This window comes from Panthera leo, chromosome C2, assembly GCF_018350215.1.
Source record: "Panthera leo isolate Ple1 chromosome C2, P.leo_Ple1_pat1.1, whole genome shotgun sequence".
Classification (NCBI taxonomy): Eukaryota; Metazoa; Chordata; class Mammalia; order Carnivora; family Felidae; genus Panthera; species Panthera leo.
The window spans coordinates 109165436-109181677 of NC_056687.1; the positions used below are offsets into that span (position 1 = coordinate 109165436).

The following is a 16242-nucleotide window of genomic DNA, read 5'->3' on the forward strand; positions in this document are numbered from 1 at the left end:
CATTTCACTGTATATAGTTTATTTTGAAAAAAATATTAAAATGTATTGGACTCTTGTCCAATGACATGCATACTAAACTGTTCAAAGGGAAGAGTGCTGCTATCTGCAGTTTATTTTGAAAAAAATCAGAAAATCAAAAAATCAGATGGATTGATGAAATTTTGTACACATAGATGGGAAATTTTGTAATTATGTAAAACTATCTCAACATTGCCATGTGCTTGAAAATGTCACGATAAAGTGTTGGAAAATAGGTTTAAATGTATAGAGATTTAGAATACAGTAAAGATGAAAGTGGTTATAACTTTATAGAATGAAAGATTTTGTCTCCTATTATAATAGTTTTAGGAACCAGAATGCTGGTGGGAAGGGCTAGGTCTAGGGAACAGAATTACTCCTGGGGTGACTCTCATAGATTCTGTAGTGTTCCCGGGGGTTCTGACTTGTGAGGCTGTGTGAAGCCTCCATGAGGGCTTTCCCATTGGGAGGCATGTTGGCCAGCAAGGGGAGCACAAGTCCTCTGGGACAGCACATGTTCAAAGAGCCGGGAGAAAAATGTAGTCACTGGACCAGAGCAAATGTGCAGGCCAAGGATGGCTCTGTCCTTCAAGCATGGTGATTATTCACTCCTTTGAGTTTTGTGTTAAGCTGCTCTCTTATAGCTTAAAGCCTTAGGATTGAGAACAGTTTGTCCAGGAGTTCTGAGTAGTTCATAAAGTACAGTTATTTAACTATTTGTCTTCTGTGGTTTTGTGCTGCTCAACCCTATATTTATAGTTCTCAAAGATTGTGTGGAATGGGTGTTGGGAGAGGAGCATTTTTCTGTTGTTTTGTACACAGCCCAGCCCCCAGCAGGAGTAATTTTGCCACCATGCGGAGAGAACTAGGTATACTTCTTCAACCGTAAAAATGCCCTTTGGCTCTGATGGGTAAATTTGGGGTTCCTTTTGTTTAGGGTATGGGGGTGGGATAGGTGTATACCTTTGGGTAGTAAAAGGGAAATATCAGGGGGCACCTGGGTGGCTCAGTCGGTTGAACATCTGACTTTGTCTCAGGTCATGATCTCAGGGTCCATGGGTTCGAGCCCTACATCGGGTTCTGTGCTGGCAGCCTGGAGCCTGCTTTGGACTCTGTGTCACCCTCTTTCTGCCCCTCCATCACTCGCACTCTGTCTCTCTCTCTTGAAAATGAATAAATGTTAAAAAAAATTTTATTAATAAAAATAAATGGGAAACATCAGAAACTTGATTCCATAGTTTTGAGAGTTCTTAGGGAGAGTTCTTAGGGAGGGGAAAGTGTTAAACAGTTTATAGAATATGTTTACAACTGAATAGGTTTCCTCAGCATATCCTTCATTGAAAATATCAGCTTTCATGTCCCCTTTTTTGTTCTGAAAAATTACCACTTGAAAATACGGAAATGCTAATGCATGGTCTCTGAGAAAAAACTTGTTTGTCTTTTGGTTTAAATTTATTTGATTGACAATATCGTGGGCCTTTAAAACCCTACACCTGCCTGAGCACTATTGGAAACAAGCACTGGAAAGCTTTCAGTGATGAAGGTCACCCAGCTCCCACACATAGTTCCCACTGGACATTATTTCCATGAGGTATAAAGTGTATAATTAGCAAAGGGTCAGCAAATAAGGTTTTTAAGAATGTGATTATAGAAGCAGAAAATCATTTCAGGCAAGAATGTAAAATGTGGGTGTTAAAGTGTTCAGTGATGAACTGGACCACATCCCCAATTCCAGCTGCTTTGTACTCTCTTCACAAACTCACCTTCAAAGCTCCAGACTGTGCAAAGTGCCTTATATACCTTTGCCACTTAACTTTCATGATAATCCTATAAATTGGTCTTATCTCTGTTTTACAGTTCAAGAAAACTGAGGCCAAGAGAGTAAAGTCAGGTTAAAGCATAATTTTCAAAAAGATAAAATCAGAACTCTCAGACACATATAAAAAGGACCTGTATCAAATATTTTATTGAATTCATAATTAAGGAGGGAAAAAGATGTTATGATCAGTTCAAAGAGCATTAAGAGTGTATTTACCATCAACATAACAAAGAAATGCTAGGATGAGATTGATGAACTAGATATAGAACTGGTTAATGTCCAGCAGGCCATTGAGATTTGGGGTTATCTGCTCCATTGGGCATAAATTACTTGAATTTCTACTGGACAGAAATGTACAAGTTATCAAGTAAATTCCCTAAGTATGGGAACTTTAATCAATAGTAAAAATGAGGTGAACACAGTACGGGTCTTGACAATCCTTGAATGACCTTTGTCCCTATGTGATACTGAAAGAATCTGCCTCCATCTGCCTGCCTTATTTCCAAGTATGAAGAATTTTTCTGGCAGTAACCTGTTCCAGGTCTCACAAATAGCATAGTAGTAGAGCAGAGATTCAAACTCCTGACACTGTGACTCTACCGTCCATGTATTCAACCTGTTGTCATGACTCAGTAATGAGTTTTTTTTTAAAGAATATTGGAATCTATCAGATCTGTGCAGATAATTCCCTTTGATAGCCAATGCATCTTTGAAACACAAAGATTCTCTGGGTGATGAAACCATCCAACCCAGCCAATAAACATCAATCTGAAGTAATAGCACCTTTTGTGTCTGTGTTAGTAGAGATTGTTCAGGCTACGGACTCCAAGAACAGGAGTACTACATTAAGAATGACACTGAAAAAAACACTTTATATTTACCTCTGTCTTTACCTATATGAAAACGTTCAAGAAATAGATTCAGACTGAAATCATATTTCATATACTATTTTGCAAGGTGGGGGTACTGGTGGCAACGGCTTGAAGTTTAGGGAAAAATGTCTTAGAATAAGAAATGGATACATAGATGCTCACCTTTGGGTATCTATCAGCCTTCTTCCTTAAATTCCTTTATACTTTACAGTAGGCTAATAAAGGATTCTCATATATAATCACTGAACACATCATGTCATGAATCATGTAAAATCACTGAACATGTCATGTCACCAAAGAGGTCATGGGTACCAGGAACGCAGCAGGAAGGTGAGAGGTTGGAAGTAAGGAGGCTGACTGTGAAATTGGAAAAGTCACTTCACTTTTCCATGCATGCCTGCTGCTGTCATGGGCTCCATTCTGCCCAGGTCCCAGCCTGGCCCCACAACTCCGCTCCCCGCAGCTCTGCACTGTCCGAGGCTCTGGCCTGCCCGCAGTGTCCACTGCCATGTGGATGCTGTTACAGGACTTAGAGCCTGGGCCCGCGCATACTCGAGCTGTGGCTGGATCGATACCTCACGCATACACAGTCTCCTGAATATCCTTCTGCTTGTGCACATGCTCCATTTCTCCATCAACCCTGATGAAACCCAAGAGCAAAGATAAATTATTAAGAATTTCAAGACACTGACATCAGAGCATTAAGCCAAGCATGGGGGCCTTTTTAGCACAGAGTCCTAAATGACGGTACAGGTTGCATACCAAGAAGCTGGCCCTGAAAGGAACTCTCAGGGCCTTGTAAATGCACATGACTTTGTGATTTCACTTACTGGCTCTCTCCAAATCATCTTCTTGTATCCCGAAACCTCTGTTCTGATATATTTACCAAGGAACAAATCTTTAATGTTTGGGTAGATGATGATAAACATACAAGACTAAGAATGAACAGTTAAAAATGGGAAAAGTCAGAAGAATCTGATGCCACAGAAGCTAAGAAAGAATTTCAAGAAGAATAAAGTAACCAAGTGACACCAAGAGGTCATCAGTAAGTAAGATCAGGACTGAAAAATTTCCATGGACTTTGGCCACATGGAATTTACGTGATAATAGATCTTCATGATCTTAGGAACAAGCTGTTTTAATAGCAAAATGCAGGCAGAAGCTAAATCAGAAGTGCATTGGGAAGTGAGTGGGAGTTGAAAAATGGACTCCTACAACCCGCCTTATGTGGCCTGAGGATGAAGAGATAATCTAAGACAACCCTCAGGAATGACTGTGGCTACATGTATCAGGGAACATCTAGTTCTTTGTACATGTTGCTTCTCATTCACCTTTATCTCTGCTTATGATAATTTAATTATAATAAATATCATGTATTGGGAATCTACTACGTGTTAGGCTAGCGCTGAGCACATAATACCCATTTATCTCTAATTCTGCAACAACCTTGTATGCTATTTCTCTCATTTTCCAAATAAAGAAATAGACTCAGAGTACACATGACTTGTTTAAGTTCACACAGCGATTGCCAGAGATGGTGTTGAAACTTGATCCTGAGTCCCTCCTCCTTCACTATCATAGTCCCTGCTGCTTTGAGCCACTCTTTCTTTTCTATGACATGTAAGGAGTCCCCGGGAAGAGGATCAGGTAGTTTGTAATCCTTTGTTGCCTCTTACTCATTAATCTCAATACATTTCATATTTTGGACACCTCAGATTGGATAAATATTGTTCAATACATTCTATTGCAATTTGCTGAACCTTTTGCTTGGACTTTGGACACACAAATTTCTTGACACAGCAACTTGGTCAACAAAAATTCATAATATGGGAAAGTCCCACCCAACCTATCAAAACCATATTAGTCACACCTTTGTAAATGTGCCACACTACTTTCTGTCCTCATTAATAGTCACCTTTCTTGATGAGAACTGACCACCACCCTGGTCCAAGTCTCCACCATTTCTTATCTGTATCATTACAATAGTCGCTAACAAGTCTGCGTCTACCTTTGGTCTCAATCAAACAGCCACAAATGAGACTTCAGAACTATAGGTCTGATCATGTAATCTCTCTCTTCAAAACTTTCTGTTGGCTCCCTGTTTCACTCAGAGGGAAAAAACAAAATTCTAACAATAGCTGATAAAGCCTCCTTACTGCCTGGACTCTTCCCTTACTGCCATCCCCCTTGCTCACCCTGCTGGAGTCACACTAACTCCTTGTTGTCCTTTCTCCCAATGCTGTTTCACCTCTCCCTGATTTTTTGCCTTCGAGGTCTGGGGTTCTTTTCTAAAACTTTTTTGTTTCAAGAACTAATTTGAACTTGTTAAAAAATTGAGGTATAATTCACATACCATAAAATTCACTCTTTTAAAGTATACAATTCAAGGGCACCTGTGTGGCTCCCAACTTTGGCTCAGGTTATGATCTTGCAGTCTATGGGTTTGAGCCCTGCATCAAGCTCTGTGCTGACAGCTCAGAGCCTGGAGCCTGCTTTGGATTCTATGTCTCCCTCTTTCTCTGCCCCTCCCACGCTTGTGCTCGGTCTCTCTCACTCTCAAAAATGAACACTAAGAAAAATAAAGTGTACAATTCAGTGGTTTGAGTATATTCACAAAGTTGTGCAGCCAGTACTGTTATCTGATTCCAGAACATTTTCATCACTCCCCAAGAAAACTCAATAGCCTTTAGCCATCACTCCCCATTCCCATCTCCCCCAGTCCAAAGCAACCATCAATCTACTTCTTGTGTCTATGGTTTCTCCTATTGTGGACATTTCATATAAACAGAATCATGCAATACAATATGACATTTTTACATACCATGATATTTTCAATGTTCAACCATGCTGTAGGATGTACCAAAACATGTTTTAATGGTTGACTATTACGCTGTGTGGCTATACCACATTTAGCTTATCTATTCATCAGTTTATAGATATTTGGTTTGTTTCTACTTTTTGAGCCTTATGAATAATGCTGCCCTGAACTTCTGTATATAGTTTTTGTATACTTGTTTTCAATTCTTTTGGGTATACACCTAAGAATGGAATTGCTAGGTCATAAGGTAGTTCTATATCTAACATTTTGAGGAATTACAAAACTGTTTTTTAGAGTGGCTGAACCATTTTACATTCCTACCAGCATTGTATGAGGGGTCTAATTTCTCTACATCTTTGTCAACCCTTGTTATTGTGCAACTTTTTATTTTAGCCATTTTGGTGGGGGTGAAGTGGTATCTTATTGTGGTTTTGATTTGCATTTCTCTAATGACTAATGATTTGAGTGTATTTTCATATGCTTATTGACTACTTATACATTTCCTTTGGATAAAAATCTATTTGAATGCTTTGCCCTTTTTAAACTGGGTTGTCTCTTTCTTGTTGAGTTGTAAGACTTTTTTTTTAATATATTCTGGATATTAAACCATTGTCAGATATATGATATGCAAATATTTTTTCCCATTCCATAGATTATCTTTTTTCTTTCTCAGTGGTATTCTTGGATATACAAAAGTTTTAAATTTTGATGAGGCCAATTTAGCTTTTTTTTTTTTTTTTTGATTGCTTGTACTTTATGTGTACTTTATGTATGTTTCTTTATCTAAGAAACTGTTGCCTGTTTACCCCTACGATTTCTTCTGATTTTATAGTTTTAGCTCTTACATTTAGGTCTTTGGTTCATTTTGGCTTAATTTTTGTATATGGTATGAGGTAGGAGTTCACTTTCATTCTTTTGTATGTAGAAGACTAGTTGTCCCAGCACCATTTGTTAAAAAGACTATTCTTTCCCTAATATACTGTCTTGGCACCTCAGTTGAAAATCAATTAACCACTAGTGAGTGGATTTATTTCTGGATGTTCAATTCTATTCTATTCACCTGTATGTCTCTCCTTATGCCTGTACCACACATTACTGATTACTGTAGCTTTATAGTACATTTTCAAATCAGTAAGTGTGAGTCCCTTGTATTTCCTCTTTAAGATTGTTTTGATTATTCAGGGTCCTTTGCAATTCCATATGAATTCTAAGATTAGATTTTCCATTTCTGTAAAAAAGACCATTGGTATTTTGATAGGAATACAGTCACCCTGTAGATTGTTTTGAGTGGTACTGCCATCTTTAACAATATTGTTTCAATTCGTGAACACAGAATGCCTTTCTATTTATTTCGATTTTCTTTAATTTCCTTCAGCAAGGGTTTGTTAGTCTTTAGTTACAAGGCTTATACATCTTTGATTAAATTTATTCTTTATTCTTAAGTATTTTATTCTTTTTGATGCTACTGTAATGTTATTTTTTAATTTAATTTTCAAACTGTTCATTGCTATTGTGTAGAAATACAATTGAATTTTGCATGTTGATCTTATATTTTACAATCTTGCTGAATTTGATTATTACTTCTAAAAGAGTTTTTTGGGGGGGTGGGTTTTTTGAGCTGGGGTGGCTCAGTTGGTTAAGCATCTGACTTCAGCTCAGGTCGTGATCTCACCGTTCACAACTTCAAGCCCCACATAGGGCTCTGTGCTGACAGCTCAGAGCCTGGAGCCTGCTTCTGGTTCTGTGTGTGTGTCTCTCTCTGCCCCTCCCCTGCTCATGCTCTCTCTCTCTCAAAAATAAATAAATATTTAAAAATTTAAAAAAATGAGAGTTTTTTTGTGTGCAGAAGGGGCTCTTAAGGATTTCTTGGTATATGAGATCATGTTATATGCAAATGAAGATAGCTTAATTCTTCTTTTCTAATTTGGATGACTTTTTATCTCATCTTCTTGCCTAATTCTCCTGGCTACAACCTCCAGTACAGTATTGAATCAAAGTATAAGTGTACACGTTCTTGTTTTATTCATGAGATTGGTGGGGGGGGGCATCCAGTCTTTTGCCATTAAATATGATGCTAGCTGTGAGTTTTTGTAGATTCCCTTTATGAGGTTGGGGAAGTTTGCTTTTATTACCAATTGGTTGGTTGGAGTCTGTCAAATGCTTTTCTGCATTTAGTGAGATGATCATGTGTTGTTTTTGTTTTTGTTTTGTTTTTTGGGCTTTTAAAAAAATTTTATTAATATGGTGTATTACGTGAATTGGTATTTGAATGTTGTGCTGACTTTGCATTCCTGGGTTAAATCCCACTTGGTCCTGGGATGTAATTCAGGATGTTGTATGTTGCTGGATTTGGTTTGTCAGTTTATTGTTGAGAATTTTTCACCTATATTCATTAGAGAGATTGGTCTGTAGTTTTTTTCTTATAATATCTTTGGTTTGGGTATTGGAGTAATACTGGCCTTGTAGAATGAGTTGGGAATGAGTTGGGAAGTCTTCCCTCTTCTTCTATAGTTTTTGAGGTATTGGTGTTAACTCTAAATGTTTGGTAGAATTCACCAGTGAAGATATCTGTTCCAGGGCTTTTTTTTTTTTTAATTATTTTTTAAATGTTTATTTTTGAGAGGGAGAGAGAGAGAGACAGAGTGTGAGTGGAGGAGGGGCAGAGAGACAGGGAGACAAAATCTGAAGTAGGTTCCAGGCTGTGAGCTGTCAACACAGAGCCTGACTTGGGGCTGGAACTCACAAGCTGCGAGATCCTGACCTGAGCTGAAGTCTAATGCTTAACCATGCTTAACCGACTGAGCCACCGTGGGGCCCCTCAGGGCTTTTCTTTGTGAAACATTTTTTTTATTATAACTTCAATTGCTTTACTTGTTATAAGTCTATTCAAATTTTCTTTCTTTTTGAATCAGTTTGGGTAAGCTAAGGTCTTAAGAGGAATTTGTCCATTTAATCTATCATGTGAAGACTTATCCACTATAATTCCAGACACTAATGGTTAGAAAAAATTAGAAAAATGAAGAATTACGATTTATCTTGAATAAAGAGCCAAATATTTGACTTTTTTACCTTAAGTGCCCTGGAAGAATCTAATGTCACTTTGATAATAAGGGATTTGAGAACTCTTGAAGAAATTTTTATGCAAAGTAGAAATGTAAAACATTCCTAAATGGTATGCCCTAAGAGGAAGATTAGAAAATTGTCAAAAGAAGCCCTTGCATTTGTGAGTTCAAAGTGAATTCAGTCTATTAGTGAATAAAACATTTTTCCTGAATAAACATTATAATTATTTTTTAAAAGTTACTGATGGGATACCAAAGAAATGAGATTCTAGACTGAACTCTTTTCTTTTTTTTTTTAATTTTTTTATTTTTTTATTATTATTTTTTTTCCAATATATGAAATTTATTGTCAAATTGGTTTCTATACATGAACTCTTTTCTGAGATCTGGGCAATTCATGTTCATTGAATTAGTTCCCCCCCCCCCCCCTCATTTTCTGTAGAAAACAAAAATAAATGATGAGTTATAAAGTAATTCTTCCTCAAAGTTCAAATTGGTAGCAATGTTAATGATAGTCAATTTTATATCAAAAAAGAAAGCTTAAGGTAATTTTAATGTAGAAATGTTTTCATACATTCTGTTTTTAACCACTTTAGGCAAATTGTTTTATACTAGTATATATGTATATTTGTTTTTTGGACGGTATGTCACTGTTTCTTTTTAATATCTTTTTTTTTTTTGGTCTTAAGATAGGGTATTCATTTGAATCTATTTAGTTTAAAAAATCAGTATTTAAGTGAGATTAATCACTTTTTCATTCTATCTCTGTTTATCTTGCCTCAATTAACCTTTTATCAATATATAATTATTTAGTATTAAAAAAAATGGACTTTACCAGGGATTTTGTTACATAGATATTACAAGTCTCTCTTCTGCCTGGTATACCCAGGCATTTTTAAAAATACATTTAAATTGTATATAGAGAAAGAGAGAGATGACAACTGTGCTTGAATGATATAACATAAACATATTGCATAATCATGTAATAAACTTACCAGATTGTTGGCTGCACAGTCTAATTATAGGCATATGACTTGAGGTAAAAAATCAATTCATCCTGAATTCATATATCACAAAGGATTCACTGTGGCTGAGGCGTCACTGCAAGTGGGAAAGTAGGAAGATGAGGCTTTTCAGGTACTCAATGAGGAGTTCAGATTTTTATTTTCTGGGAGATGGAGAACCATGGGTGGATTCTGGTGAGTGATGAGATGTGGTCATTTGAAGGGACACCTCCCTCTCGGAGCTCTGTGGAGGTAGACTTGGTCAGGCAACTCTTGTCTTTTCAAGAAGGACACCCTTAATCTCGTGGTGGACTTTTTGAGAAGTTGGTCACAGGGTCATTTTGCAAAACTTTTCCATCCAGACCTGAAAATTAAAGTTATTCCAGTGAGAATCTAGAGCACAGTCTAGGTCGTATTACATAAACCAGGTTGGACTTTGAAAAATGGGATGTCCTGTTTTTATACATTGCTAATAAAAACAAGCTTATGACTGCTCTCTGAAAATTCTAGGCAATACCCCAGCCTTTCGTTGTTTTAGTTTCTAGTACATTTATATTAAAATGTTCTGTTTTTAGAATGGTTCACAGTGAGGGGCACCACATAATTTACTTTATCTTTTGCATCCTGTAATGTAATAAATGTCTGTATTTCCACATAGCTTTTTCATCTCCTCTTTATGACCCCTCCACTGTGGAAAGGTATCACTATTCTCATTTTAAAATTCAAGAGGCTGATACTCAGGTTAAGCAACTTGGCCTTCATTACAGAACTAGCAGAGTTGGAATTTGAAGCCAGGTCTTTCCGACTCCAAAGTGTTTTTTCCCCCAGTAGATTACCCTCTCTCCTTGATAGAACTTGTCTAATTGCAATGCCATTTTTCCTCTGTACACCCCCTTTCCTAAATATTTTCTCCATGTTGCCTGAAGGCATTGGGTGAATTAAAAATCTGCCCATCTCTGGGTTAGGATAGCTCAACTTCTTTAATTGTTTAGCTTATGTAGCCCGTTGCTTCCTCCATGATAACAGGATAAAGAAGAGCCAGGGGAGATCTGTTCTCCAACACCTTACATCACTCTGCAGACAATTGGCAGTCAGGAGAGAGGCAGCTGCCACACTCTTCAGATATCTCTCTATTTAAAGTTCAAAGAGACGGTGCGTGACAACAACGAAGAGGTGAGCGTGGCCCTGACCAACCCACCCAGCAACAGGAAGAATGGCTGAAAAAGGTAAGATTTAAGGCATCAGACCCTCTTGGTAAGACAGGCCCAAGCTCCCTGGTTTATTTTATGTTCCCCAGTATTTAGTATTTCTCAGTTATTCTTAAGAATGTGGTATCTCTGCTAAATGGGCATTAATCATATATGTTAGCATGGCTACGAAAAAAGCCATTCAATGTACAATTTATGGATTATGTCTGTACGTTACATGTAGTTTCAAAGGATCAAACAAACAAAAGAGCTTAATTTGTTCATGCTTGTTTTGAAAGAGGTGGGAGTCAGTTATTCTCGAGTGTTATACAAGATTTGAGGTATTGTGGTGTGCTGGACCAGAATTGAGGACATTTGATTCTGTCCTCAATTCGTGGCTGTCCACAGATCAGCCATGTGAGTTTGGGGAAGCTCCGCTACCTCTCTGGGCCTGTTTTCTGCCTCTAAAGTGAAAATGAATAAAATGGACTTAGTCGTTTCTGATATGCTTCAGATCTGAATTTCTTATTTTCTGGTTTTAAAATGTGTGTTATATTTAAGAAAAATGATTGACTCTACTATGACAGAAGGGGCTCAATATATATTGTATCCAAGAAATGCTTTTTTACACTACACTGTTTGCTCTTAATCTGGACAATGATCTCATGAGATAGGCAGTATTGTCTTCCATTTCCATTTTACAGATAAGGAAACTGAGGCATAGCCGAGTATAGTCACTTGCCTGTGATCATAGAAAGTGGTGGCAGCAGATTCTGAATGCAGACAGTCTTGTTTCAGTGCACAGTGCCCTTAAGGATACTTCCAGGTATAACCTCTTGGGCATGCTCAGAATTGGACAGAGAGAAGCATTTTGAAATCACTCTTCATATTTAAAAAGAAGTTTTGTGCTTGGTTGTGCCATAATATAAGTGACCTATGCAAAGTATATTGTGTTCCTATATATTCCTATTTCAAAACAATGCTACAGATTATGGTAAAACTTAAAATATTCATGTTAAAAGAACACAAATGCAGGCATACTCTGTTGAAATGCAGTCAACTGTACTGTTTTACAATGAGTAGTAAATAATGAGATATATACTTTTAGGGCTTTATTATATGTAAATTTTAGAATCGTACAAAAATATGCTTGTATAAGATATTTATAAATGCTCAATTAGAATATTCGTATTAATTTTTAAGTTCTTTGAAACTGGGAAAAAAGTGAAATCGCATATATGAACAGTTCAAAAAAATCACTGCTATGTACTCCCACTGTAATGGCACCTTAATTCATAAAAAGGCTTTCATCCAAATGAGAGTAAAGGGCATATCACAATGTTCGCTTTATACTTAAAGCAATACCACAGGCAGGTAAAGAGAAAGGTTTTTCCATGAGTGGTTAATGCTTTGTTCAAGGTCAAAGCGAGATGGAGAAGCAAGGAAAACCCGTTGAATTTGTTAGAGTTAAAAGACATGCCAACATTCCTGGAAAGATAGATTTAAACTATTAAAATTCACTTTAACTGCACAAAGTTTGCTTTTATTAGAGGAGCTCCTAATTTTAGAAGTGTTTCTTTTCCTGATGATTTTAATAGTACTTAAAAAAAAAAAACTTCACATTTTAAAATGATAGAAATGGTAACAGGCACACGGTTGCTAAGAATATGCGTTCTCTTTGTTAGCTGGTGGTACAAAACCCAATTGTGCTTTTCAGTTAAGAATATATCTGAGTCCTTATGTGTGGACATTAATTCTATATGATGTCTTTTTGTGCTCTTTTTGAATCTTTTTGTGTGGTGTGCATGTACAATGAATATTTTAAAAATGATAATTTTATAAATTGCTTTCTTCAGATTAGAGTTCAAAATAGACACAGGAGTAATCATTGTTCTAAATGTCTTTTATGTGTGTTGGATCAGTGTTGGTTGCTCTATTGAATATGTTAACCAAATAGAATCTCTTTTCTCTAGTTGAGAATGATCATATAAGGTATAATGCTTTTCTTTTCCTATGATACTTAGGATTAAAGTCAGCTATGAAGGCTAACAACAATTTTCAATAACTTTCCCTATATTATGATTATTTAGTTTAGGAGGAATTGCCTCAAAAGTCATTTTCGATTGTTTCTATGTAAACAGCTGTTCTCTGTGTTCTTGAACAAATGCAGGGATGTGTTCTGTGTACCCTAGGCACACACACAGGAAGGTTAGAGTTTGCAAAGCTCTTGCACATGCACAGTATCATTTGATCCTCTCAACAACTCAGGGAGGTAGATATCACAAGTTTCATTATCTCTACAAATAGGGAAGTTCAAGCTCAGAGTTGCCCAAGGTCGCGTAACTGTATAAGGAAAGCCTATCATTTGAACACAGGTCTTTCCTTTTAAATACCCAGCTGAGTCTCACGTACCCTTTGTAGAACAGAAGATAATAATCATGTCTGAGAGTGACTGAAGAGTGTATTTTTTTTTCCTCTTGGTATTATCAGATTCCATTTATTCTCTCAAATAAATTCTCTATCTTCAGAAGATATGATGCCAAAATGACCTACCTACTCTCTTTTCTTTATTTTTAAGCAGAATCTACACTGTCACACCTTCTGGTCCCTATTCTTCTCTTGATTGGCTGGATTGTGGGCTGCATCATAATGGTTTATGTTGTCTTCTCTTAGAAAGGTAAAGTTTTCAATAATTGAATATGTTTATTCATAAAGACCATACATTACTCCAGGAATAATCTTTTCTGTTTTACTAATGGAACATTTTATCATACAGGCAAGAAGACTTCAGATTGACTTCATTTAGAAGAATTAAGAAAAACATGAACATGACAGATTATTAAACATTTCTCATGTAAATAACTGCAATGTTTGACATCACTTTCTAACCTTGGATTTGTAAACTGTTACTTTGGTGTACATATGAATCTTTTCAGGAACTTTTAAAAATTTCAACTACAAATAAGAACTGTAAGAAATTATGGATGAATTTCTCTATAACCTGGGAATAGAAAAAATGTTCCAAACTTTGACTAAAAATAGGGAAAAGTTTGATGAATTACGTTAAAAATTTTGGGGGGGTGCCCACTGAAAAAAAACCCTATAGAAAAAATGAGCTAGAGATGAATAGAGATCGTTGTTCACAGAAAATAAGCTGTAAATATAAACTTCCCCTTCCCCTCTTGCTCATGATAAAAGAAGTGTAATTAAAACCGCACTGGAGAACCATCGCTCACCTCGTAGCTGGGACAAAACAAAGATGTTTGACTTTATATATGTGGGGAATAAAACATGCTCATATACTTCCTTTAGAAATTAAAAATGGTACAGAATTTTTAGAGGTGTTTGACAGTCAATATCTATCAGAATTAAATATGTATTTAACTTCTGACTTAGCCATCCCTTTTCTAAGAATATTGCATTTCCCACAGGTGCACACTGGTAAAACTGCAAAATGGCATCTGCACAGGCCTACTCATTAAGGCATAATTTGTTATAGCAAAAACCTGGAAACAAGCCAAGGGTCCATTAACAGGGGGCTGACTAAATAAACTGAGTTCTAGCTACATAATGTGTTAACTTGGACGTCTGTGAAAACGAATGAAGGGAGTCTCTATATACTGATGTGATGTCATCCCCAGGTCAAAGTGTTGAGTGAAAAAAGCCAGGTACAGAATTATGTATTCTACCTTTCTATAAAATGTAGGGGGCTGTATCAATATGCACATTCTTATTCAAGGGCTCAGTATTCTTTTCTCCAGCACTTTAAAACAGAAGGTAACGTTTTAAAGGAGGAATAGAAATGAATTTTTCTATTTTTCTATGTTTCCACATCCAACCTGATCATTTTCTCAGAGAACAAAGAAAGCCTAGCGCAGTAAAAAAGAACAAAAATTTTGGAAGTCAGATTGCTTTATCCTAACTTGGGAGTCCTTTGAATAGTTAATTAATCTCTCTAACCTCAGTTTTCTCAACTATAAAAGAAGGATAATAATATTCTCATGGGATTGTTTTGAGGACCACAATGTTTTCTAAACCTGCCTGATCTGAATTGACTGAGTCATTTGTTAAAAATACAGATTCTCGAACTCCTTCTCTAAGAGTTTATTTTGGTAGGTCTGGAGAAAGCCTATTAAAAAAATCAATTCTCCAGGTGATTTCTATTACCATAGAAGTTTGGAAAACACACTTACAGTGTATGTGTACATGTAGGCATTCCTCCAGATACATATAGACATTGATCCACGACAGCTTACATTGGTAAGTCCCAGCCACTTTTCTGTTTATTGCTGCAGCAAAAAAATTGCACTATTATATATTAATTATATTACATTACATTATATTTTAATTACATTAAGTATAATGAGACCTAGTACTATTTGTCCACTAATATTTTCACATATGTGAATTTTATTTTCTTTATTAAATTTAAGCTCTTTATTGGTGAATCCATTTCTTACCTTTTCAACGTATAGACTATAATTCAAATTAGACAACTACTAAATATGCACCAAAAGGTTAATTATTTTCCCCCTACAATATCCTTGAATACACAATGTTGATGTTCTAAGTTTGAACTTTAAAGATGTTGAAGCAATTTAAGCTGGATTGGAATTCTCAAAGAAGTGACTAGTGATCTGTGAATAATACATCTGAGTAGATGATTGCATACAGATCTTATAAGGCATAGAAGCTTATATGTTTTTAAATTTCCAAAATCTTCAGTGTACGTTCTGTCAAAGTGCAGTTATACCTATTTGAGAAGAGTATGATGGTTAACTGTTTCTTGATATTTTTGACTGAATTAATGCCTAGCCTTACATCATCATAATACCCACCCTATGCCTCTCCCCTACCCCAAGACCTGTATTGATATTAGAGCTGAGAAATACTACTTTTCTAATACCTATTAGGACATAAAATATAAAAAAGTTTAAAGAAAGCTGTTTATCACTCTCTGTGTCTGGGAAAAGTGACAAATTCCACTGAGTCTTGAAATGTTTAAGGAAACTCCTCATGATCTACCAAGCTCAACAGAGCTGAGAAAATTCCTAAGGATAAGTCCTGGAGGAGAGGTCCCTGTGCACAAACAGATATAAGGTTTTCAAGTAATAAGCATCTATCGATCTTATAATAAAATAAACCTGAATTTCTCTTTTTTTCTGAGGAAATTTCCTAGTTTTATTTATTATTTGTTTTACTTACTGTCCTTTATTTTTGCTTATTGCAGTTTCTCAGACATCCCCTTTCTCCTCTTCTTTCTTAGACAAGCACAGTAGTTCCACTTAAAACATAAATATACATTAGCCTGAGATTCCTTTAGAGGAAAGAAAGAAGAACATCAAAAGCAGAAGAATATTTTGAGTTGGTAATTTCCCTGAGAATGAGATGGATAAGGTGTTTTATTCTGCTCTCTTTTGAAAGTGATTTCCTGTTTTGCAAAGTGAGATGGGTATGCAATT

At 36.2% G+C, this 16242-nt stretch overlaps 1 protein-coding gene across 3 annotated transcripts in view; it reads left to right on the plus strand.

Annotated features, from left to right (window-relative positions):
* Window positions 1-13642, plus strand: part of STRIT1 (small transmembrane regulator of ion transport 1) — a 37612-nt gene extending 23970 nt beyond the window's left edge. For all 3 annotated transcript variants that reach the window (XM_042955526.1, XM_042955524.1, XM_042955525.1), the window contains 3 exons: window positions 10620-10819; window positions 13359-13457; window positions 13557-13642. In XM_042955526.1, coding sequence (XP_042811460.1) covers window positions 10807-10819; window positions 13359-13453 — 108 coding nt within the window. In that variant the 5' untranslated portion in view covers window positions 10620-10806 and the 3' untranslated portion in view covers window positions 13454-13457; window positions 13557-13642. The remainder of the gene's footprint in view (window positions 1-10619; window positions 10820-13358; window positions 13458-13556) is intronic.
* The last annotated feature ends 2600 nt before the right edge of the window (window positions 13643-16242 follow it).